The 25,783-nt window shown below is 39.4% G+C and overlaps 2 protein-coding genes and 1 long non-coding RNA gene across 4 annotated transcripts in view; 1 reads left to right on the plus strand and 2 right to left on the minus strand.

The window, feature by feature from the left end:
• nr3c1 (nuclear receptor subfamily 3, group C, member 1 (glucocorticoid receptor)) overlaps window positions 1-1,255 on the minus strand; it is a 69,945-nt gene extending 68,690 nt beyond the window's left edge. Inside the window, exon 1 of the mRNA XM_077532173.1 lies at window positions 1,112-1,255. The gene's annotated coding sequence lies outside the window, so the exon portion shown is untranslated. The remainder of the gene's footprint in view (window positions 1-1,111) is intronic.
• Window positions 744-25,427, plus strand: sh3rf2 (SH3 domain containing ring finger 2). Of its 2 annotated transcripts, none has more exons than XM_077532169.1 (12): window positions 744-946; window positions 1,148-1,272; window positions 3,061-3,441; window positions 10,628-10,924; window positions 12,697-12,792; window positions 13,622-14,011; window positions 20,420-20,538; window positions 21,977-22,147; window positions 22,324-22,598; window positions 23,211-23,521; window positions 24,501-24,808; window positions 24,902-25,427. In XM_077532169.1, exons 3-12 carry the CDS (start codon window positions 3,103-3,105, stop codon window positions 25,080-25,082), a joined length of 2,487 nt encoding a protein of 828 aa, XP_077388295.1. In that variant the 5' UTR covers window positions 744-946; window positions 1,148-1,272; window positions 3,061-3,102; the 3' UTR covers window positions 25,083-25,427. The 2 variants fall into 2 exon arrangements, with proteins under 2 accessions (XP_077388295.1, XP_077388296.1); XM_077532170.1 differs by having other exon boundaries at window positions 774-792.
• LOC144025824 (uncharacterized) lies at window positions 1,987-4,144 on the minus strand. The gene is made up of 3 exons (XR_013284959.1): window positions 3,928-4,144; window positions 2,777-2,824; window positions 1,987-2,324 (listed from the first exon to the last, which is right to left on the minus strand). It is a non-coding gene; the product is annotated as an uncharacterized LOC144025824 (long non-coding RNA).
• Window positions 25,428-25,783: the final 356 nt, after the last annotated feature.

The raw sequence follows: 25,783 nt of genomic DNA on the forward strand, positions 1-25,783 counted from the left end.
TTATAAAAACACACACAGGTATATATTCTTTATCCTCTTAAAAAAAAAAAAAAAAAAAAAACATGAATAATGAACAGTTGCAACTGCCTTCTTTAGCCTAGATCCCACTGAAGGGCAAACATTTGCAAAGCTAGACAATGTTGATTTATCATCAGGGGTCGTTCAAGTTCACAACATTCGCTAAAGTTTTTCCCATTGTTTTTTGTCGTCGCAAGGAAATTTTGAACATGTTCAAACCACTCATAATCACAGTACGGGCAATTTATGTGAGGTGTATTAATATCCCTTCACAAAACAGTCTTCAATTAACCTATTCTGCATATTTTTGGAATTCAGGAAGAAGAACCATTAGGTGAACAAGCAAATTCAAACCAGCTGAAACTCAGAAGTGTGAAACAGAGGTACAAACTAACCACTATTCCACCATGCTGCTATTTTGTATAACTGTAACTAATGTAATGCTCAGTTTTAGTTTTACAATGTACACTTTCCTAATCATGTGCTTTGGCAAACACTTTGAGCATGTATTTGTAGTTTGGGTGTATGAGAAACACGTTTCAAAGGATATTTTTAATCAAAACAATTTATTTTTTGGTATTGTAAAAAAGAAGATAACAGGGTGGCAATTAGTTGACAGTAGTGCAAAAGTGACCGCTGTGCATGACAGAAAGACTTTCAGGTGACGCTGCATGGTCGGTAAACGCACCAGCAGAGGGAGACCATGACATATGACAAATCTGCAAGCTGGCGCTCTCTCCTTACATTCATCGATTTTTCTCACAGAAGAATACGGTACATGCAGCAAGTTCCCGTCGGCAAATTTTGCATTATTACAAAAATAATAATAATAAATAATAACTCCGTGTGAAATAGTATTCGTGATTTTAGACGTCGGCAGCCTCGCAGCTCGGAGAATGCGGAAATGGGATAACATTGAATGACATTAGTAAGTAAATACTAAATAATTTAAGTGTTATGTCATCTCGCTCTCGATGCCTAACTACCCTGTTTAGTCAGTGACATTGTTAGCCTGTTAAGGGTTAATGTAGACGGCAGTGAAATCCGATACAGTTCCTGCTGAGGTTTCCCGTGGTAAGAAGGAGCCTGTTACCTGTTGCTTGTAAACGTTTTTTTCCACGCTTCTCAGGTGCGTCGCGGTCGCCATTGCTGGGCTGACTATGCGTCGTGCCGAACAGGAGGGCGTCATGGTGGCGGAGATAAGAACTTGTCCTTTTCAGTTGGGAGTTGCTTTGGCAGCCTGCGGACGAACATGTAAGTTGTAAATGTTATCAGTCCGTGTTCAAATAAAAATAGTGCAGCTCGTGCCACAGTCACTTTCACTGTCAGGTGAGCTGACATGTTGTGTAGCAGCGGGTGTTGTAGTATGGCCCATGTGAGCTTGAAACATCAACACAAAAATGTCAGTCTGTCAAAATGATAAGTATAGATGTCAAAATAGTTGACAACTAATTGTTTATCAAATTAATCCACTTTTAATAACTAGTTTAATAAATTTAAAATCATCCAAATCTGCTGGTTTCAGACTCTCAATAGTTAATATTCAGATTGCTGTAGTCCCCCGTGAAAGCAGACTAATTCTTTGTGATTTATCAAAATAAGACATTTGCAAACATCTACTTTTACTTTGGAAAACAATGACCAAACACATAACTGAATTAGTTTCAAGAAGGTCAGCGAGTACATCAATAGCTTAATCTCTCATAATTAGTTGTCATTGATTTTTTTTGTGTGTGTGTTTTTTTTTTATCAATAAACAATACCAAATTAACAACAATAATTGTTTAATACAAAACAGTAATCCTTAAAAAGGGGGGGTGGGGCACTTAAATGCAAAATACATTTTTAGTTGATTATTCGATGAAATAATTGTATGTTTTTTGTTGTTGTTTTTTAATGGCCACTTCAATCTGAACAGAACACACCAGGAATTTTTACATATTTTATTTATTTATTTTTTGTTTTTAGAATTATATCACCTGTAGAAAATCCGGTCAAAAACACTTTCATATTAGAGTTAAACAGCACATGCAATGTGCTTATTTCTCAAGAGACTGTATCTCCTCGACTAGAGGTTTGTCCTGTGGGCGGGCGGTTATCCCGGGGGCCCTTTGGCCCCGGGGAGCTGTGGCTCGCTTCAGTCTGTTTGGAGCGGGCTGCGGTCACTGCGGGCCGGTGGTCTCTGGGATGGCATTCCTCCCTGTGGTGGTTGGCAGTCATCCCTCTCAGTGTGGATGAACTCCTCCTGGGTGCCTTTCCTCACAGGGTTCTTCTGTGCCCCGCCATGTTGTGGTTTGCGTGTGTGTCTGTGGGTACGATCATGGGGAGTTTGAGAGGGGGGGCTTTTTCTTTTTATTGTATTATGGATGTTTTAATTGTTCAGCATTTTGAGTTGCATTTGAATGTATGAAAGGTGCTATATAAATAAAGTCTGATTGATTGATTAATATGACAAAAAATTATTACCTGATACAGGTAATTTTATATCCCGAAAATTATGAAATTACTGGCAATTTTCTAGGATTTTTTACCCCCGTTATTTTTATGTTTTTTAAAAAAAAATTTTTTTAAAGTACTGTACCTCTTCTATATAGAGCACACAATGAAATGGGGGGGGGGGGAGTAACTAAATAAAACAAATTCTAATGGCCAAAAAAATACGATTCAAAATATTTTGTACTATAACCACTTTTGTTGTTGTTTTAATCAAAAACGTAATCCTTGAATCCAAATTCGAAGTTGCCTTCATAATACTTGCCTCTGCAGACAGCGTCATCATACTGATGCGTTGACAGGTTCCTGTGTGCTACAGACACACAAAAACATTTCTTTCAAAGCCAAAACAAATGGAACACTATTTCGAAAATGCAGATTTTAAAATGTCAACACAAATAGGCAGGACTTGTCATGACTACTAAGAAAAAGTCAAGTAGAGTCTTTAATAAGTTTAAGCCAAGCAAGTCCCAATAGTCCTAAAATTGACGACTTAAGTCTGACTCAAGTCCCCCATCTCTGTCAACATCTTCTCCTCTTGTCTTTCAGTATGGTGGTTTAAGTGATCAGTAAGCTACAGTCCCCACACCAATGGAAGCGCTCTCTGTAATGGCCTTGCTGGAATGCCCTCTGTGTTCAGAGCAGCTGGATGCATCAGCCAAAGTGCTGCCCTGCCAGCACACTTTCTGTAAGGCCTGCTTGCAGAGGCAGGAGGCGGCACACTCGCAGCTGTTCTGCCCAGAGTGCAGAGCACCCGTCATGGCCCGGACAGTGGAGGAGCTTCCCGCGAATATACTACTGGTGCGGCTCCTGGAGGGTCTACAGGGTTCCGCGGGGCCCAGCCGGAACTCGCACTACGCTGTGCCCTTTGTCAGGAGAAGCGGGACTGTCAGGGAGAGTCATTACAGAGAGCTGCAAGGCCACAAAGAGGTCAGTGTGCATCTCTCTGTACCATTGCGGCATTGGAGAAAACTGGGACATTTGTGTAAAGACATGAAATATAAAATAAGGCAGTTCGGAAATACATCAACTATATAGTGTTTCGAGAAATGCATTGCACACCAATGGCAGTGATAAAAGTATATAAAAGTCTTGATGAGCAAGGTTGAATAGTTTGCTCCAGTTCAATTCTATAAACGTGCTTTTGCTCACTAAGAATAGGTCAAGCTAGCCTTAATTTGAAGTACCAGAACTAGTAGCAGTAGTTTGTCTTCTTTTTTTTTTTTTTAGAATATGAAGGCTACAGAAAAGTGCAACCGTCACAAAAAAAACAAAAAACAAAAAAAAAGAAGTATTTTGTGGAAAGTAAATAAGGAAAACACTTCTACGCTATAATTAAAAGAAAAACGCATAGAAAAAACAGCAAGTACGTAAGTAACCGAGCACGTTGTATCCAAAAACTATTTCGTTACTCACCGCTAATAACGTTGAAGTATCGCTATTATGTCTAAAACTTGCTGCAATTTTTTTTTTTTTGAGTTCTCCCAATGGTATTTGAGAATCTATGAATGACAGTGTGTTAATTTACTTCAATTAGAGTTGTTATTGTTAACTTATTAAACACGTTGACTTGCAGTCTTTCAAGCATTCACTGCAACAGCCTATTTCAGTGGTGCCCAAATCCGGTCCTCGAGAGCCCCTATCCAGCCTGTTTACCATGTCTCCCTAATTCAGCACAGCTGAATCTAATGACAGCTAATCAGCAAGCTTGGCAGAAGCCTGATAACGATCCTGATCACGAATCAGGTGTGTTAGTGGAGTGAAACATGGAAAACAGGCTGGATAGAGGCTCTCGAGGACCGAACTTGGGCACCCCTGGCCTATTTGGTAAAATGTGTTTTGAATTGAGCCAAAAAAGATTAGGTTTATTGTCAGGAATGCTAACAGTCAAATTGTCTGTCCTGGTCAGCGCCAAGTGGCAGATTTCTTACTTTGCAGCCGTCTCGAATGCAACATGAGTCATCTGACTTGTTATTTTTCCTGGCACGCCTCTTTAGGTTCCACATAGTTCTTTATACTTGTTAGCTGTTGCAAAACTTGGCACCTGTCGTACTATACAACCCGCGTTTGGATCGCTCACTACACACAATAGGACAAAACAATGACATTTGAAGAAGCCTATTCTAAATGATGCTAAATTGTAAATGAATGCTGCCTCACGGTGCATATTTCTCCACACTTTCAACGTCTGATCTTCCTCACCGCTAAGTGGGTTGATTCACACAAAAGCCTGAAGATATGAGCAAGACTACCTAACGCGTCACAAGCCAAAAGCGATCTGAACTATCAAATGATTTCCTCAGGCAAATTGCAAATCAAGGGCTTCTCAGGTTTCTTTAAACCAGTTTCCACAATGATAACTTTTTCCTGACCTTTGACACTGGCTGACTTGGAATAAGCTATTTTTGACAAATAGTGGTGTCGTTTTATGTTTGAAAGACAAGAGAATGTCTGTCACCTTATTGTACTCTTTAATGATGGGCCACTTTCACAAGATTCTATCACGAGTCATTTTAGACCAAATGGTAAATAAAATGCATACATTAGCTTAGCTTATTTATATTTATATACTGGTATGTTTTTGTCATGTTCGTCTCTGTGTGCCCTGTGATTGGCTGGCAACCAGTCCAGGGTGTCCCCCACCTACTGCCCAGAGCCAGCTGAGATAGGCGCCAGCACCGCCCCCAACCCTTGTGAGGAATAAGCAGTCAAGAAAATGGATGGATGGATGTTTTTGTCAGTATCCTTACTGCACGACTGTACAAAAACAAAATCTTATTGCATTAATGCTGTTATAGTTTTTTTTTCTTTTTTTGCTACTTAAAACTGTTCCCAGATGTCTTTACATGTCATTCTTTCATCAAAAACAAAAAACAAAAGTATCACCAATAGTAGACATATTCATGCAGACTATTTCATGCTACGGTAGTCGAGTGGTTAGCACGTCCGCTTCCCAGTTCTGAGGTCTCCGGTTCGAGTCCAGGCTCGGACCTTCCTGGGTGGAGTTTGCATGTTCTCCCCGTGCCCGCGTGGGTCTTCTCCGGGTACTCCGGTCTCCTCCCACACTCCAAAGACATGCATGGCAGGTTAATTGGGCGCTCCGAATTGTCCCTAGGTGTGCGTGTGAGTGTGGATGGTTGTTCGTCTCTGTGTGCCCTGCGATTGGTTGGCAACCAGCCCCGCCTACTGCCCAGAGCCAGCTGAGATAGGCGCCAGCAACCCCCGCAAGGTTGAATAGTTTGCTCCAGTTCAATTCTATAAACGTGCTTTTGCTCACTAAGAATAGGTCAAGCTAGCCTTAATTTGAAGTACCAGAACTAGTAGCAGTAGTTTGTCTTCTTTTTTTTTTTTTTAGAATATGAAGGCTACAGAAAAGTGCAACCGTCACAAAAAAAACAAAAAACAAAAAAAAAGAAGTATTTTGTGGAAAGTAAATAAGGAAAACACTTCTACGCTATAATTAAAAGAAAAACGCATAGAAAAAACAGCAAGTACGTAAGTAACCGAGCACGTTGTATCCAAAAACTATTTCGTTACTCACCGCTAATAACGTTGAAGTATCGCTATTATGTCTAAAACTTGCTGCAATTTTTTTTTTTTGAGTTCTCCCAATGGTATTTGAGAATCTATGAATGACAGTGTGTTAATTTACTTCAATTAGAGTTGTTATTGTTAACTTATTAAACACGTTGACTTGCAGTCTTTCAAGCATTCACTGCAACAGCCTATTTCAGTGGTGCCCAAATCCGGTCCTCGAGAGCCCCTATCCAGCCTGTTTACCATGTCTCCCTAATTCAGCACAGCTGAATCTAATGACAGCTAATCAGCAAGCTTGGCAGAAGCCTGATAACGATCCTGATCACGAATCAGGTGTGTTAGTGGAGTGAAACATGGAAAACAGGCTGGATAGAGGCTCTCGAGGACCGAACTTGGGCACCCCTGGCCTATTTGGTAAAATGTGTTTTGAATTGAGCCAAAAAAGATTAGGTTTATTGTCAGGAATGCTAACAGTCAAATTGTCTGTCCTGGTCAGCGCCAAGTGGCAGATTTCTTACTTTGCAGCCGTCTCGAATGCAACATGAGTCATCTGACTTGTTATTTTTCCTGGCACGCCTCTTTAGGTTCCACATAGTTCTTTATACTTGTTAGCTGTTGCAAAACTTGGCACCTGTCGTACTATACAACCCGCGTTTGGATCGCTCACTACACACAATAGGACAAAACAATGACATTTGAAGAAGCCTATTCTAAATGATGCTAAATTGTAAATGAATGCTGCCTCACGGTGCATATTTCTCCACACTTTCAACGTCTGATCTTCCTCACCGCTAAGTGGGTTGATTCACACAAAAGCCTGAAGATATGAGCAAGACTACCTAACGCGTCACAAGCCAAAAGCGATCTGAACTATCAAATGATTTCCTCAGGCAAATTGCAAATCAAGGGCTTCTCAGGTTTCTTTAAACCAGTTTCCACAATGATAACTTTTTCCTGACCTTTGACACTGGCTGACTTGGAATAAGCTATTTTTGACAAATAGTGGTGTCGTTTTATGTTTGAAAGACAAGAGAATGTCTGTCACCTTATTGTACTCTTTAATGATGGGCCACTTTCACAAGATTCTATCACGAGTCATTTTAGACCAAATGGTAAATAAAATGCATACATTAGCTTAGCTTATTTATATTTATATACTGGTATGTTTTTGTCATGTTCGTCTCTGTGTGCCCTGTGATTGGCTGGCAACCAGTCCAGGGTGTCCCCCACCTACTGCCCAGAGCCAGCTGAGATAGGCGCCAGCACCGCCCCCAACCCTTGTGAGGAATAAGCAGTCAAGAAAATGGATGGATGGATGTTTTTGTCAGTATCCTTACTGCACGACTGTACAAAAACAAAATCTTATTGCATTAATGCTGTTATAGTTTTTTTTTCTTTTTTTGCTACTTAAAACTGTTCCCAGATGTCTTTACATGTCATTCTTTCATCAAAAACAAAAAACAAAAGTATCACCAATAGTAGACATATTCATGCAGACTATTTCATGCTACGGTAGTCGAGTGGTTAGCACGTCCGCTTCCCAGTTCTGAGGTCTCCGGTTCGAGTCCAGGCTCGGACCTTCCTGGGTGGAGTTTGCATGTTCTCCCCGTGCCCGCGTGGGTCTTCTCCGGGTACTCCGGTCTCCTCCCACACTCCAAAGACATGCATGGCAGGTTAATTGGGCGCTCCGAATTGTCCCTAGGTGTGCGTGTGAGTGTGGATGGTTGTTCGTCTCTGTGTGCCCTGCGATTGGTTGGCAACCAGCCCCGCCTACTGCCCAGAGCCAGCTGAGATAGGCGCCAGCAACCCCCGCGACCCTTGTGAGGAATAAGCAGTCAAGAAAATGGATGGATGGATGTTTTTGTCAGTATCCTTACTGCACGACTGTACAAAAACAAAATCCTATTGCATTAATGCTGTTCTAGTTTTTTTTTCTTTTTTTGCTACTTAAAACTGTTCCCAGATGTCTTTACATGTCATTCTTTCATCAAAAACAAAAAACAAAAGTATCACCAATAGTAGACATATTCATGCAGACTATTTCATGCTACGGTAGTCGAGTGGTTAGCACGTCCGCTTCCCAGTTCTGAGGTCTCCGGTTCGAGTCCAGGCTCGGACCTTCCTGGGTGGAGTTTGCATGTTCTCTCCGTGCCCGCGTGGGTCTTCTCCGGGTACTCCGGTCTCCTCCCACACTCCAAAGACATGCATGGCAGGTTAATTGGGCGCTCCGAATTGTCCCTAGGTGTACTTGTGAGTGTGGATGGTTGTTCGTCTCTGTGTGCCCTGCGATTGGTTGGCAACCAGTCCAGGGTGTCCCCCGCCTACTGCCCAGAGCCAGCTGAGATAGGCGCCAGCAACCCCCGCGACCCTTGTGAGGAATAAGCGGTCAAGAAAATGGATGGATGGATATTTCATGCTATTATAAAACTGCCATGTTTTAGGCGTGGACCTGGCCCATGCAGTGCACCAACCCTCTTTCTGCTCCACATATTGCAGGACCAATGGAGAGTCCGCCTTTCGTTATAATAACAACCAGTGTGCTAAATTTCCCGCTTCAAATCGGCGGCAGTTTATTTTATTAGCCAGCTGCATGATTGTACTTCTAAAGTCTGAACCCAGCGTGTGGAAAACAAGCGAGTGCACAAGACAATGAAAACAGTTTTTCCCCATCTTCATTTAATACACAACAATCCTTTCAAGATATAGTAATGATAGAATGTAGCAAAATTAAAAAATAAATAAAAAGACGAAAGCTTGGGGGCAAAAACATAAAAAAACACTTACTCTTTTGATGTTTATTGAACTTGGGTCTTGTGAGGTATGCCGATGTCTTGTGTGATGTTGTGCTTGTCGGCGGTTGGATTCCAAAGATTTTGTTTTTTCAGAAAATTTTCGTGAAAATAATTTGTTCTATTAAGTCATCATGCTGTGTCAGTGTCTCCATTGAGGATGCAGGAAACGCAGAGAGAGACCCTCCCGGTTGTACATCATTTAAAGTATTCCGTGTTCACAAGTTGGGTTGTAAATCCTTAACGCCGGTTCAGTGAGAGTTCAAAAAGCTCGACCGAGTTCAGGAGGGGGGAGTTTGTGATCATCGTGCTATTTAGACGTCGGAGACAAGCTGCAGTTCAGAACAGCGTTATATAACCTATTCTACTTATCCTCTCAATCGGACCAGGCTTCACAAAATGTAATTTTAGTGTGGTTGATCTTAAAATAACATCAACCTGGCCCTGAGAAGCCCACTGTGCCTGAGAAGAAGGAAGCAGATGTCTTTGTATCTTTATTCAGCTGAGTTCCTATTAAGTTGTCTTCAAATGCTGCATTAAAGAAGTGAAACGCCCATGTGGAAAATAATGCCTGCTCTCCGCAGTATTATTTTGCAGAAGTAGGCTGGCACACAATTCTTACTTTGCAGAGATAATCTTTCTTATATTTGCTCCTCTCATTAACTCTAACAAGATAACCGGAAAATGATCCCATGAAGTGAGACGTGATAATTAATATTGTTATGGCGAGTAAACCCAGTGATGACAGTTGTGCTATGAATTACAATTGTAAACAGTATTATGATAGCTGCTGCACATCTCTGGCGTTTGTAGTGTTGTATTTGTTCCCTAGACAAGTACACATACTTTTACAATTTATGATTCTTTACAATTTTACACTTTTCTGCTGTGCTCCATGATCCAGATCGCCCCACATAGACACGAGGGGTGTCTGATGATTAAAATTTTAATCGTAATTACTCACATGACTTCAATAGTTAACTCACAATAACGACAAATGTTATATTTGTTCTAAATGTACAATAAAATGGACAATTAAAATTAATTTTCGATGTTTTCATACTCTTGTTAAGATAAAAGTGGAAAAAAAATGTTAAACTAATAGAAATACGGCAGCATCTTTTAGTCATTCAGACCTAAATTTCATAATCATTCACAAAAATTAAATAAATGTGTGATATTGATTTGTGTTGAGGTCAATTATCTGCCACTAGATGGCATAACTGTATTTGTAAGACGTTGGTGACAGCTCAGTGCATTTTTCTTTTCATATTAAGAGCTATCTAATTTTTAACATGAAGTCACTTGCCACAAATTGTGCACATTTTTAAAATTGTAAAATACAACTTGACCCCAGTCTCCACAAATATATGCATTATTATCACATTTAATACTTAAAATTTTGGACATGGACATGTGGACTGAAATTCCCCCATTACAGGCTTTCCAAGTCATTAATCGCGCGTTAAAAAAAATTAGTGGTGTTAAAAGAACTTTAAATTAACTCAAAATTAACGCACTAATTTTGACACCCCTACTATATACAAATGCAGAACTCGAATGTTTCTAGGCATAAAACTTTAACTTTATGTTTGGCGTAGTAAGAAATGAGTCATGGTCAAATTGTTGTTTTCCTTAATAGTAAATATGTCAAAATAGAATTGGTTGCATTGGTTTACATCTCAACTTTATAAGTACATTGTGTGTTGTGGAGGTTTTTTTTGACAATGGACTTCCTGTTACGACCGATGTTAACTCAAGTTTGTGGGTGATGTTCTTCTGTTCCCAAGGTTCCCTCAAAGGCTTCAATGCACAACCAACAAGGAGATTCAGAAGGAGAGCTGATCCTCACCCCTGTTAATGGCATCACGCCAAAACATAGAACAACACCAGGCGAGGACTGGCTCCATAGACACATTAGCAACAACAGTGGCACATCTGTCACTGCTGGCACCCTGCACGCCGCCAGCCCAACGCCCCAAACGCTCCCCCACCAGCAGTCGCTGGCTCTCTGCCGAACACTGTGCGACTTTAGCCCCAAAGAGATGAACGTGGAGAGTAGTGATTCTTGTCTTAGCTTCCGGAAGGTACGTGTCTCACAATCCTATTTGAACATGTACAGAGGCTCTCATGTCACATAAAATTCTTGCAATCCCAGAATCAGTAAATATTAACCCGTGTTTTTTTGTTTTTGTTTTATTTTACTTAGAGCTGTCAAACGATTACATGTTTTAATCAGATTAATCACATCGTAGAATTTTGATTAATCATGATTAATCACTGACTTAAAAAAGCTTTTTTTCCCCAACATTTTTGCCCGCTGCACACGCTCATCCTGCTTTTTCTAATCAATTAATTATTTGCATAATTTAAAATGGGGAAAAAATTACCTACGGCATATGTAAACATTTATTAAATGCTTTACTTTAATGCATGTAGTTATGTTTATTGCTCAAACTCCAACAGCTACCGTTAATGTAACCATCCACTGTTGGCTAAAAAGGATAATCTGCAGTCAAAATTAATAGTGTGATTAATCTGTGGTAATACAATGATTAATGCAATAATTTTTGTGATTAATTAATTAGTTAACGCTTTAACTTTGACAGCACTAATACTAGACTTTTGGTGTTTGAGCCCAAAATGGGCTGTGCTCTTGAAGTGTGATAACGAAGTCAATTATGAATATATTTTTACTTTTTCTTTTTGAAAATGTCAATACATAAGAACAGGAGATTTTTTTTATACAGACCTATTATTTTTACAATGATTTACAGAATATCAAAGATATGATTTATAATGGGAGTCAATGTGACGAAAATGGGCATTTTGTAAAGAAATATGGTATAAATCTCCCTCTCCTATTTGCAACAATATAGAAATTGCCACATGGTGCCATTTTTAACCTCTACATGTTATAACAATTTGCTGACATTTTTAGCTTCCTGGTGTTCTTTTAAAAAAAATACACTTTCGTTGATATGAAGTATCAAATTTAAATCCAAAATGGGACAAATACCACCCAGGGGTTCACAGTGTGTTGTGTTGTAGTCAAAGTAGTGGAGACAGCTGTGTTTAAAAACGGTTTCGTGTTTTAGGTACCACTGACAGCTTTCACTAAGGAACATTTGGGAGAGCAAATGCAAAATGAAGTTCTAAAGTGTTATTTGGAGGCAAACCTATAATGAGTTAGAGTTAAAAAAAAAAAAAAAAATCTATTGCTCCGATAAAATTCTTTAAATCAAGTATTGTTCAAATATTATCATTGGACTTGAACCCAGGGCCCTTTGGCCTAACCACTCAAGATTTTTGTACTTTCAAAAGAGCCTCTTAAATAATTTGATGCCTTTAACTTGACACAAGTATCACTATGTAGTTTTTCTGAAAGGTAAGTAAACTCACGGGCTCACTGTGATCTCTCGCCAGGTGTCTCTTTTCACTTCTTATAACTTACAGAGCACATGAAGTCTCTTGTGGTACTAATACAAAATAGTCATGGTCATTTTTTCTTTCATTTTGTTCTTTTTACTGTTTTGCAGCATTCATTGCAGCCCTCAAGGATTTCTGAGCGTTATGTAAGGGCCTTGTTGCTGAATGCTTTCCATTAAAGCACACTTGAGGCTTGCCTTTCTTCTGTTTTTTTTTTGTTTTTTAAATGGAGCTGTTTTTATAGGAGTCACAGAAAATGCCCAGGCCTTCACAGAGACACAGAGTGAGATGATGCTTCATGAGTGCCCATGCTTTAGTATGAGCATAAAAACTGACAAGCTGTCATTTTATTTCCAACAGTGTAACCTCTCGCCTCTTTGTCACTTTTGCCTCCCTTCTAAGTTTGCTCGCGTGTGTTTGTGCTCTGCAGGGAGACATTCTCACTGTCATCAGACGGGTGGATGAACACTGGATTGAAGCCAAGCTGGGCGACAGGGTCGGAATTTGCCCTCTACAGTTTACCGAGGTGAGTTGGTCTGTAGATGGGCTGAATTTCCGGACGCTTGCAGCCTCCTCTGTCTCCTTTTGCACGCAAATCTTTGGATTCATCCCTAAGTGTCACTCTGGGCTGCAAAGTGCTGAGGATAGGGAACTCGTGTTTGAAGCCCTGCTGTGTGTGCAGATGCTCATTAGTCAGGTTCGCAGCGCTTGCTTAGCTCTCTGACTGTCATTTGTTTTCCTTTGAGCTCCCTGACTCCGGGTATAAACCTGCTTCACGCTGGGACTCGTTGCTGGTTCAACGTGTTGGCGTCTGAGTTCCTTCACTTCACTCTTTTATCTCACATCTTTCCACACTTCTTATCCTCTCCCCTTGTCGGTCCTCTCCTCCGCATCGTTCTCCTCAAGCTCCGCCTCAGCAGCCTTCCAATTTTTTCTACCTCTGGACTCTTTCATCCTCCCCTTCCCTCTCCTCGTGCTGTGCAGCCGAGCATGAAGACGCGGTAATGCTTTCTCTGCTCGGATGGCATAACAGCACATCGCTGTGGTGAGTGAAAGCATTAACCCGGCCGTGTCTGTCTGTGACGCTGTATTTCACCTTGCCTCCCGCTCCGCTGTCAGCGCCAGTCGATCCTTTCCAGGCTTACTGGCTGCTACTTATCTTCCCGCCTGCCCGTCCAACAAGTTGGAGTGGGCGAGCGGAGTGACGAGCGACCGTATTTAGACAGCAGCTTCGCTGCTCAGCACTCAGCCTGTCAGGTGTTAGCGACAGGTAGACTTTGAGAGGCTTTCCGAGTTTGACGACGGGGCTGGAAAGAGCTGACGTCACTTTCCTTTTCTGTATCCATCTTTGCCAGCTAAACTCGGCGGCAAGCAAACTGCTGGAGGGAAAGAGTCAGCGGAGGAGTGACTCAGCAGAATTTCAGCATCGGACGGGAAGCAGGAGCAAAGACAAGGCCCCAGAGGCATCCAACAGGACAGCAAACCACAGAGCCACGCAAGTTCCTGCAAAGACTCCTCTTACCGGCGCTCTGGTCCCCTCCAACCCGCACAAACAGACAAAAAACAGCAGCAACTTTTCCCGTGCGCACGCCGTTGAGGAGAACAACAACAGCGGCTTCAACCTCGAGCGACACTCTCACCGTTCCTCCGTGCGACCCCCCGCCCGTGTGCACTTGCATCCCTCGAGAGTTAACTCTCAGCGAGTTCGACGCCACTCTGACGGCCCTCACAGGCTCCTGTTACTGGTGAGTCGCATGCTTTGATTTGGTGTTACCATCTCATCATTCTTTCATCTTCGATTTTGTTGTGCTCAGGTGCGCTTGACTTGAATCAAAAACACGCGGCTCACTTTCTGTGAGCTAATTTGAAAAGATGAGGTTGTTTTCAGGGGTTCAGGGTGGGGATCATTGCCGTAAGAGCCAAGGAATGAAAACAAAAAGAGGGGAGTTGACCTGATGTTGGCCTTTACATGATTACATGTCTCCTATTAAGACAAAACAGATGCAAAAAGGGCTGAGAATGAAATTTGCTGGGTTAAAAGATTGAAGGCTGAAGGTGAGCGGAGCGGAGTGGAGCTTTTCAAAAGTTAGTAATCAAGAGTCCTGGGACCCGAGCCAAAGTTTCTTCCCAGACGTGAACGTGATGGTATGTGTCTTTTTTTTCCCCTGCCAACAAAAACAAAGCCAAAATCGTCACAGGAAAGTTGTTATTCTACAAGGCAGAATGTTATACTGTCCTTGAGAAAAACATTTTAAAAAGGCCTAAATAATTACATCCCATAACTTCGCCATTCTTTGGATTTGCTGTGCTCGATTGAAACCAAACTTTTAGTTCACGAAAACTAACGAAAAAACTAAAATTTAAAAAATAAATTCGTTAACAAAATAAAATAAAAATATATAAAATATAAAAAATAAATAAACCAATGATTAAAAATAACTAACTAAAACTAACTATAACTATGACCTTCGTTGTAGTCTTTGGTACCGTTATTAATATAATGCATCAGGCTTTGAGGATGATTTTAAATGTGAGTTTAAGTATATTTATTTCAATATTAACCGGAAGGATTTTTGAAAGTGTCACACAGAAGTGACGTCATCTAGCAGCATCCAAAGCACTATCAGATGGCGTTGCGCCTCAGCGACAATAATGCGTGCTTGATTTTTGACTCCAATGCTGTGGGCTCGCCTGCTTTTTTTATTTAACTCAACCAAAATCCAACGCTGGGTAAGAAATATTACTTTTTCATTTTACCATGGTGTTTAATTACACAAGTAATAAACTTCATTTTTTAATGAAAATACTGAAACTAAAACTTAACATTTTTTTAAATAACTAAAACTAATAAAAACTAACAGAACCACCCTGAAAGCTAATTAAACTAGCTAAATTTCAAAAACGAAACTCAAAACGAAAATGAAAACTGACTAAAACGAAAATTCCAAAACTATAATAATATATAATGTGACTGACTATAAGTTGTATTAACACATCAAACCACTCAATTAGAAGCCAAAATTGAAGAGAAGGTTCGGCAGGGGGAGTTAATGGAACAAATCCATGCATTGTCAGCTCAAATGTTAACATTTGAAAAGTATATTATGGTTTGAACTGAAGGAAAACCTGCCTGTTTTAAAAAAACAAACTTTCAAACCGTTTATTATTGTGTTTGTAGTTTCACACTGACAGCTGCTTCTGTTATTTCCATTTGCACCATTTGGCTTCATCTGAAGGGCAAAATCTGAGAATCGCCTACACCCACACCAAGAGAAGATATTGTTGCATCTAAACCCATCACTGCTGTCTTTCTAAAGGCATTTCATTTTGGATGCTGCTGTTGCATTAGATTACATTTTTATACCTCACGTAGTGTACAACGACTGTGTAATTTCATTTTATAGAGCTACTAAAAAGATTGATAGATTGCCAAAACAGGTCCATGTGGCAGAATGATGGATGGGCGGTGTGGAACTCGAGCAAACATTTTGGATTGTATCCCAAATGAGTACAAGGGCATTGTGGAATGGGGAAAGGCGAGGTCAAATGCATGCTGGATGTGCTGCGTTCTGATCACCTCAGCATAAAAACTTAAAAGGACACATGTAAATGTTGCGTATGTGCTGACCATCCATTTCCTTTTTTTATTTTATTTTTTATTTTTTTGAGGGAGTGGGACACAACTTTAATGAGGAAACGACACAGAGTCACAGTAAGGTTATGCGGTGCTAACATGAAAGACTCTGCAAGGTTTCCAGCCTTTCACTTTCCGCCAAGTGCCCTGTTTCCTGAGATAATGATTTCCTTTGATTCAGTCAAAGTTTCACCGCTCTGCCCTGCAATTAGACATGTCGGCTCATAAAACCCCCACACCTCATGTAGGTTTGAAAGTGAGGTCAAAAATATGAGTGATAATGATCATATTTAAAAAAAAAAAAAAAAATGAGGGGGTCTGCTTGGGAAGAGAAAACAACACAAATTTTGAGCTGTTTAAAGGCAAGTAAGTAGGAAGATGAGGGAGAAATAAGAGATACTGTAGATTCAGTGTGTAGGAGGCTCGGAGTCCCTCAGTGCGTCTGCTTATCTCTCTCATGCTGATGATGATGAGTCACTGGTGAAATTTGTTATATAACAGACCCCCATATCTCTCGCTACCCCCCCACCCCCACCCCCACCACCACCACCATTGCTTTAAAACTCCTTCCTCTTCACTAAGCAGGTAACATCCACTCACATATCAGCGGGCTAGTAATAGCAGACAAGCCCTGCTTTCTTGAAGGAAGTCTGTCCTGAAACATGATGTTCGAACCACGGGCTCTCTTGAATCAGGTTTCAGCCTGAGGATGAAACAAATTTGCCAAATGTACAGTGGATATAAAAACGTATTCTTGTTCAAATGCCAGTGATATAAAAAATGATACCAAGCAATCATTTCAGAATTTTTCCAACATTGTGATTTATAAAACATTTAACTTAATTGGGAAAAACAAATCTTTGTAAGAGCAGAAGTGAACATAATCAACTGTAGTTGCACAAGTGTGCACACCCTTTTATAACTGGGGATGTGGCTGTGTTTAGTATTAACCAATCACATTCATACTTAGTAATTTTAACTAAATAAGTCATTGGTACAGATTTTAAAAAGCCTCATTATTGCAAATTATTTAAAGGGGAGAACCAGAATTTCAATCATTGATTCAGCAGATAGACTGAAATAGTGTGGGAGATTAATATTTTATTTTTTTTCCCCCCTTCACAACTTCCTTGCAAAAACTGGTAATGATACGGTTCCTGAAACGTTCTAAGTGAAACAATTATAAATCCAAAGAAATATAGCTAAAACAAATATATATATCCATTAATATTTGCATACATTAAAAAAGGTAAGCAATTACTTTTTTTTTTTTTTTTGAAATAACACAGAGATACGAGCTATATTTGATTTGAACAGTTGGGTGAATTATTGGACATTATTACAAATGGAATTTTCTCTGAATAATAATAATAATCTCGTATACAAATTAACCTTTACCAAATTCATTTTATTGTATGGTTTCGACTCTCATTATGACTTTAACTTGATTGGTTATTGAATTATGTATTTTAGTATTGGGGAAGTTATGGCCCCTGGGCCAATAATGTAAAAACTAAAGATGTAACGATATCCAAATATCACAATACAATATTATCGCGATATGAAGCTCAGGGTACGATAATTATCACGATACTGTGGGGAGGTTGGCGATATTTTAAAAAGTTCACAATGTTGTAAAAAATAAGAGCTCTTACTAAAAAAAACAAAAAAAAACAACAACAAAAAAAACAGCACAATATAATGTTGTACATAACAGCAATACATATAAGCAATACATATAAACCACCTACAATCTCTAATAACAATATTGAGGCGCTTATTTGCTAAGGCACGTACACATTGAGTTCCTCCACAGATTGACTCAGTTCACAGGCATATTATGTTCCCCCTCATCTGACCATTAATGTAGATTTTAAACATAGAAAGGCCAAAACATCCCTAATGAAAATTAACTTGCACTAAAAAACTAGCCACCAGAGGGTGCTAGAACTGCACAAATGGAAATCAACCTGACTTTTTTTTTTAACAGATGTGTTGCTTTACAACATCATGAACATGACGACGAAAATATTGTGGCAGTTTTAATATTACGATATCACGATATTGCCCTTATCATTACATCCCTAGTAAAAACATGACAGCCCAACATGTAGTTCTGAAACCAAATAAAATCACAGTGAGTTTTATTTATTGTATTCTTTTAAAAGCCTCCAAAGCCTTTCAAAAGCACAATTTCTCATGCTACATAATAACATGTATGCTTATTGCGTCATATTTTAAAACAATTTTACTATGTGCCTCAGAAGACTATACAGGCTGAGATGGCCTCTAATGGGAAAATGTCTTTCCACCCCGTGATTTATAAGTCCCGTGTTGTCCAATAGAGTTGCTCTCCCCTTGTAAATACTCTGCTGGGTCATTGCGCGCGGCAATTGCGTGACTGCTGCTCGAGTGAGACGGCCTCCTTGTATCTGATAAAACAGACCAAGAATAGAAGACGGACACAGAGAATTGAAAGGACTTGAATAATTGAATGCATGAAGAATGCCGTGTCGTGCTTTTCTCCCGCTGTATGACTCGCAAGGAGTTAATGCCGCTCAGAAATGATTCATTACCCTCATTTCATCATGAGTTTGTTCACATTTAACTGTCTTAGCCGTAAATATATCATGGCTGAGATTTACATCGTCATCTCTGAAAGCTAGAATGTCTTCAGGAAATATTCAATGCACTTTATCCTTTCTTTGCATGTATGCCTCACAGCTCTGCTTTTCTGACTTTTAGGTCATAGCAATGAGTTCTTATGAATTATAGCTTGCTTGATATTTCGTGCTAGCGTTGAATGCAAGTGTATATGCGATTCAGCCTAATGGCCACAGAGCCTCGGGATCCAGGCACCTGCTATAAAGGGAACTTTTTGCTTCACTGGCCACTATTAATTCTTTAAGCACTAGTTGTGCTTTAAATAGCATCACGCTTGAGCTGTGCCTGTGACAGGGAATATTATTTCTCTCCTTTTGTAACGGATGGTTGATCGTACACTTCCCGGGTATAGCATAATGTATACGCGCACAATCTAAGGTCCATTACAAAGTTGTATCAGAAAATATAATGATGTTCACTTTTGATTGACACTGAGGTATTATGGCATCATAAATATCTAATAATGGTACAATTGTAGCATTCAGCTAAACACACTGAATGTGCAGTAGAATAGGCTAACGTATACGGCTAGCATAAAAACATGGTGCAACTCAGTGATCACTGATGATGTGGATGAATCATGTTGCGGTCTTTTCAGTCAAAGTTTCTCAATCCAATCAAACACCTTGGGGTGGTTTTTGCGCGTTTTTGACGTAATATGCCGACCTTGCCATTGCTATCTTTAGAGGACTGAGTCAGGCAGCAGTTTATCTGTATCTCACATATGTCATTTGTCGAAGGCAAACATCGCGCCACCGAATGCAACGTGAAATATCAAGCGTGAAATCACTACTTTTGGATGAGACGTTTATACCTTTGTGAACACACGATGCCACTTTAAACTAGTGTACATGTACAAGCACTTTACATGTTATTATACTCTACAAGAGCTGTATCAACTGTCATGACGCAGACGACAATGTTCACTTTTGATTGACACTGTTGTGGTATTCAGGGGAGTTAATCCTATAAACACAAACATATCATATTAAATACATGACATTTTTAGCCCTATATTTCATGAGTATAGTGTTTTTTTTTCCCATTAAAACCCTGACGTATATGATCTGACACATGCATTGCACTGATCATCCATTAGAAGGCAGTATCACACACGCAGCTGATAGCTTTTCCAGCGACCTTGCAAGATTGTTAAAATTGATAAGGGAGAGACACCTACACTTATTAATAGTGGGAAATGTTCTTTCTGTTTTTTGGAAACACTAATATGTTTGATATGTCTATTTATATATATATATATATATATATATATATATATATATATATATATATATATATATATATATATATATATATATATATATATATATATATATATATATATATATATATATATATTTATATTTACCAGTTATAAATGTACGAATTGAAAGCATTGTGACCGGATGTATCAAATATGACACAACAGTCATATGTGGAAATTGATTTTCAACAAAAAAAAAAGTTTTGTTTATTTGCTCAAAAGTACTAATAAATACTCTATTTAAAAAGAATCCGATTTTTTTTCTTATATATTTCGTGTTTCAGGCTCAAGCAACACACAATACAGAGAATCCACAATAATAAAAGATAAATGAACTACGTGTGTGACTATGTCAAAAAGCAATTTTTGATACCACTCTTAAATTGAATATCTTGAAATTGAGCAGATGTACGCAATGTAGGCCTGTGAGTCTATCTTCTGGTATGCTATGACTCGTGTCCTGGAGTGAACTTTTGGAATTCCCCAACACCACCCTTGACTATTTTTGCTCTGAGTGTGCTGTGCTTTAAAAGTTCAACCCATCCTCCTTAAATTCAAGTTGATGATCATTTTGCCTCCTTTGTGTTCCAGAGTGAGAAAATGACCAACGAGGCTCCGCCCAACATCTCGATGGCTCTGGCAAACCCGCAGATTTCTTCCTCTTCTGCAGACAGCAAAAACTCCAACACGCAGCATCTCTCAATCAGTGTGTGAGTCCCTGAATAAATTTTTTCCCCCTGAATTCAACTAGAGTGTGTACATGCATGTATGACCGCTGTGAAAATGGGGTTACGGGAAGAGAGAGGGTCAAACTGTCAACATAAAATCTTTAGCTCTGTAGGCAAAAAAAAAAAAAAAAAGTAGGTTAACCACTGTTAATATTGACAAGTAAAAACAATCACAAAGGTTTAATTCACATAGCTACTGACAAAAGTAAAATCAACCAAAATGTAACTTTGATAGCAGGTCTTCATGACAGTGGTGACAATTAGGGCTGGTTATCAATTCTAATTTCCTGATTCGATTCGATTTTGATTCCCAAGAATTCAGTTTGATTCAATTTTAATTTTTTTCCGATCCGATTTGATTCACTTCGACCCAATATTGATTATGGAACATCAACTCTTTTTAAATATCAATGACCTGATAAAAACATCCATCCATCCATTTTCGTGACCGCTTATTCCTCAAAAGGGTCGCGGGGGGTGCTGGCGCCTATCCCAGCTGGCTTTGGGCAGTAGGCGGGGGACACCCTGGACTGGTTGCCAGCCAATCGCAGGATAATAAAAAACATTAAATTCCAAATTCAGTTTTGCTTAGGCAGTAACTGGCTTAAGCTTTAGTTTATTAATGAAAGTAAAGCGTGTTATAATCACACAAACATTGACATCAGCAAGGACAAGATGAAAATATTTCCGTAACTCCATCCATCCATCTATTTTCTGAACCGCTTGCTCCTTACAAAGGTCATGGGGGGTGCTGGAGCCTATCACAGCCGGCTTCGGGCTGTAGGCGGGGTACACCCTGAACTGGTAGCCAGCCGATCGCAGGGCACTTTCGTAACTCTAATTCAATAACTGTAAATGTAAATTAAAAAGATTCTAAATTGTCTTAGAGTGCAATAAGTTATATCTTTTCTTTTCATAAATGTAAAAACATATTTTTAAAATCATGTGAACAGTAAATTTCAAGAAAACAGTAAGATACAAAAATGTATTTGGCCTTTAAAATTCTATTTTCTTATGAATTTATGGGAAAAAGAGATATTAAAATAATCGATTCATGATTTTATGAATCGATATCAGGCTTGAAAAGGAAAATGGATTCAATATCAATTCTTTTTTTTTTTTTTTGGTCTTGGGCTTTGAATAATGTCTGTTTGTTTAACTTATTCCATACCTTTAATACTTATATTGTAAGTTTATGTTTAATTATTTGATTTTTAGAACAGATCCTGCAAAATTTGCTGCAGTTACTTTCTTCATTGTGAGAGTAATTCATATCTCTTGAAGTTTGTTGAGTTATTTTTCCCCAAAACATTGGCAGAATTCCAATTGGCATGGTCATTCAACTTGAAATGGTCCACTGTCTAAACAAGTCGAGGACATGTCCCTCGTTATAATTTGATCACAACATGTGCTGCTTTAGGTGCGCTGTGCTGTACTCTTATAAGCCGCAACGTCTGGAGGAGCTGGAGCTGAGGAAAGGCGAGATGGTGGGCGTGTACGGCATGTTCAAAGAAGGCTGGCTGCGTGGGTTGTCTCTCCGAACGGGCAAAGTGGGCATCCTGCCCAGCAACTACATCACTCCTGTGCTCAGGTGAAAGGCCACGATCCCTGACGGCTGTTATGCGTCAGCCGAAGGACGCTTGGATGCGTGTGTGGGCAGGAATATTTTAATCATTACAAATGTAGAATGCAAAATGTTAAGTTATATAAAGGATTATTTCGTTAAAGTGCAGATCGCTAACTTTCTCCTCTTGTATCTGGCTGCAGAACGTCAGCCAGACTCCTGGAGACCAAAGCGGCGGGCACATCGTCCCAGCACAACGCAGCGGCGGCAAAGAAGCATGCAGCTCCCAGGAATCCCGCTGTGGTCCTTGCTCCTGATAGGGTAAATAATGATGGAGCGCTGTACTCAGCAGGACAGGTCCCACATGTGCCAAATGGAGCACAGCACGCAATGTCATCCACAGGCGCTGGAAAATCATCCTTCTATGGAAGCTCGCCAGGTTGGGAGACAGTGAGGCGACTATTTAACCCACACAGAGGTGAATGCGGACTGCCTGTCTCCTAATTTCACAATTACACTGAAAAAAGTGTTTAATTGGACTATAAAAAAAAATGCTATAATGTGTTACAGCTATTATTTTTTTTTAGTTTGGTTGAAAGCATCATTTTCAATTTAAAGGGGCTGTCTGTCGGTTTCACTCAGGAAAATGCCCTTTTTAAATACAGGATTTAAACAAACAAACTAGTTCTCAATTTATAGATATGGGCTTTTCATAACGTGTGGGGGTGATTTTGTCCTAAACCCCCACACCCCCAGCCTGTATTTTGCCATTTTGTGTTTGTTTTGTAAACAGCGGGACATTTCTGTGTTAAGAGTGTTTACACCCCTCCAGCCAATCGCAGAGGGGGGGTCGCAAACGGAGCCGGGCGAACGTGTCAGCTGCGTGACGTCACTCCCGCGGCAATTTGAAAGCACAATCAAATCGAAGTTTCAATCAAATCGTGAATATAACGAGAAAAAGTTAAAAAAATAAAATAAAAAATAGCTGTAAGAAATTACTGCATTTTTTTTTTTTAGTTTAGTCCAATGAAAGAATGTTTCAGTGTGTCATAACATCTCCTAATTGATCCTTTCTGAATACGTTTTCCAGTATCCAACCCTTTCAACCATTCGTCCAATTTGAATGTACCCTCCAACTCGGAGCACTTTGCTCAAGTTCAGGCATCCGGCTACTCGCCAGCCATGCAGAGGAAGAAAAACGGTGGAATTCTGGGCAACCCCGGAAGACCAGCGGCCTGGATGAGTGAGCCAACAGTGCTCTCTGCTGTCCCGATGTCGAAAGACAGGGACTTCAGCTCCGTACATGATGCAGGTTATCATCAGCATGAGCGGCATCCGTCCTCCAGTGGCCCTCATTCGATTCTCGTCAGGCCCGATTCACATAAGAGCACTGCAGACAAGGTAAAGCAGCGCTCAAATTAAGTTGTTTTGAACTCACTCGTCCATCTAAGAGTGGTTTCTCATCTACAGGACACAAATTTCTGCTGGTTTACTTGAGTGTTTTGTCTATGTCAAAGCAAATAGTATTGTATAGTGGTTTGATCAAAATAATAATAATAAAAAAAAGTGCACAGCTGCCATCTCAGCTGTGTTGCAACTCTAAAACTACCTCTTTAAGGAAAATTTCACTGATTTGTTCCCTCAAATTCTGTTTGCGTGAGAAGCACCTGAGGAAAAAAAAGGTCAGATTATAAGGTTAGAATCATTAAACAAGAATGTTTTTTTATTGTTATATAATTCATTGATTGTTCCATACCTGACCTATTGCATTGAAGTGTGGGGGTGTGCTGGCAAAACCTACATTGAACCCATCTTTCTTCTACAGTAACGTGCTATTTGTGTCGTTTTCGGATGTGGATACAGAGACCACACTAATGCAATATTTATACTACTAAATACTTTCAAATGTAATGAATTGATGGAGTTTACCCGCCTAAAAATAATGTATAAAGCTCATCATGAAATTTTACCAACTAACGAACAAATCAAAATTTAAAAAAAAAAAAAAAAAAAAAGAAAAAAAAAAAAAAAAAAAAAGGAAAGTGAATACAAATTAACAGGAACAGATATTGTTTCCAATTTTTTCCAGTTTGTGGAAGAATCTGGATTATAAAACAAAAGAATCTCAGTCCATCTGTAGTTTTACTCGGTGATAATTTCGTCGACAAAAAATTTTCATCATAATTTTTGTCATGATTTTTTTTTCCAGACAAAAATTAAACGAAAACAAATAGAAGCCACTGATTGAGACTATAATCCATCCAGTTTCTGAACTGCTTCCTTTCATTTATTTATATTTTTTTAAAGAATGAAATAAAATTTTAATTGAATTGAAAATAATGAACGTTTTCCATTTTTTCTATGTCCTGTCTGTTTCTAGCCTGCCAAGTCCGTGCGCTTCCTCACAGATGAAGACCCCCCACCTCCACGGCTTCGGACATCTTCCTGGTCTTCGGGAAGCCAGGTTCCGTCCAACTTTGCCCCAGCAGCTCCCCAACTCGAAGTATGGGCGCCATCACTTACCTTGGGAAGAGATGGACCGGGAATCATCCTCAAAGACGGAAAAGCGCCAACTCTCAGGAAAGGCATGGAACCCGGCGGCCTCTCAGATCTAAACTCAAACCCGCAAAAACCAATGTCATCGCAGCCGTCGCTATCAGCTATGTCAGCTCTGTTCAGCCCCACGAGGTAATTGTGAGAATTTGACCCACTATTAACGAAAGAGTCACTGTTTTATGACGTTCACAAAAAAGGTCCACTATGTTTTTTTCCCCCCCTCAGACACAGAGTGAATTCAACACATCTAGCCCAGACAGACTCTGAGCTCAGTCTGCTCCAAGGAGAACTGGTCCTGGTCCACAGACCTCGACCTGATGGCCGTGTCCTGGTTACCCAGGAGACCAGCGGCCAGACGGGCCTGTTCCACACTAATATTCTTCATGCTCTGGAGAGGCTCACTTGAATTAATATATTTTATATACACTTTGTCAACAAGATCCAGCGATTGATAATGCCAAAAGAGATTTTCATGAAGTTTATTTTTTTGCCCTGGGTTAATATTAAAATGTGTAGATATATTTTTTGTGTTTCTTCAGTGTAAGAGCATGTATTGTATATCTCACATGTACAGTACTGAGAATTTGCACACACAAACCCCCTAAACGGCTGTCTCCCTGTTTCTGCCCATGTTACACTACATAGGTGAGTGCCTTTGTCAAAACCTACAAAGAAATGACAATCTATTTAACTATGTGAAGTAAAATATCTACTTATTCTGTGGCAATAAACTACCTAAGACAACTAATAACTGAATGTGGTTTGATTGATGAGGGCCAAACGAACATACACAACAAAAAGAAATAAATCCATCTTTTAGTGCTCCAAAAGGAAGAAAATTCACGTAATTATCAAGACGGGACTAAGCAATGTTATTTTTCCAAGTTCAAAATATATAGAAAATGTGGTCACAACAAAATAATAAACAATGTTGAATATTGCACATACAGTATATTTATACAGATGGTCAAAGTTATTGAATTTATTATTAAGAATAATTATTAAATTAATTAAATTGAATTAATAATTCATTAATTTCATTAATTAAATATTCATAATTAATATATTAATTAACTAAATTATTATCATTATTGAAAATCCTTGGTG

Source organism: Festucalex cinctus, chromosome 9, assembly GCF_051991245.1.
Source record: "Festucalex cinctus isolate MCC-2025b chromosome 9, RoL_Fcin_1.0, whole genome shotgun sequence".
Classification (NCBI taxonomy): domain Eukaryota; kingdom Metazoa; phylum Chordata; class Actinopteri; order Syngnathiformes; family Syngnathidae; genus Festucalex; species Festucalex cinctus.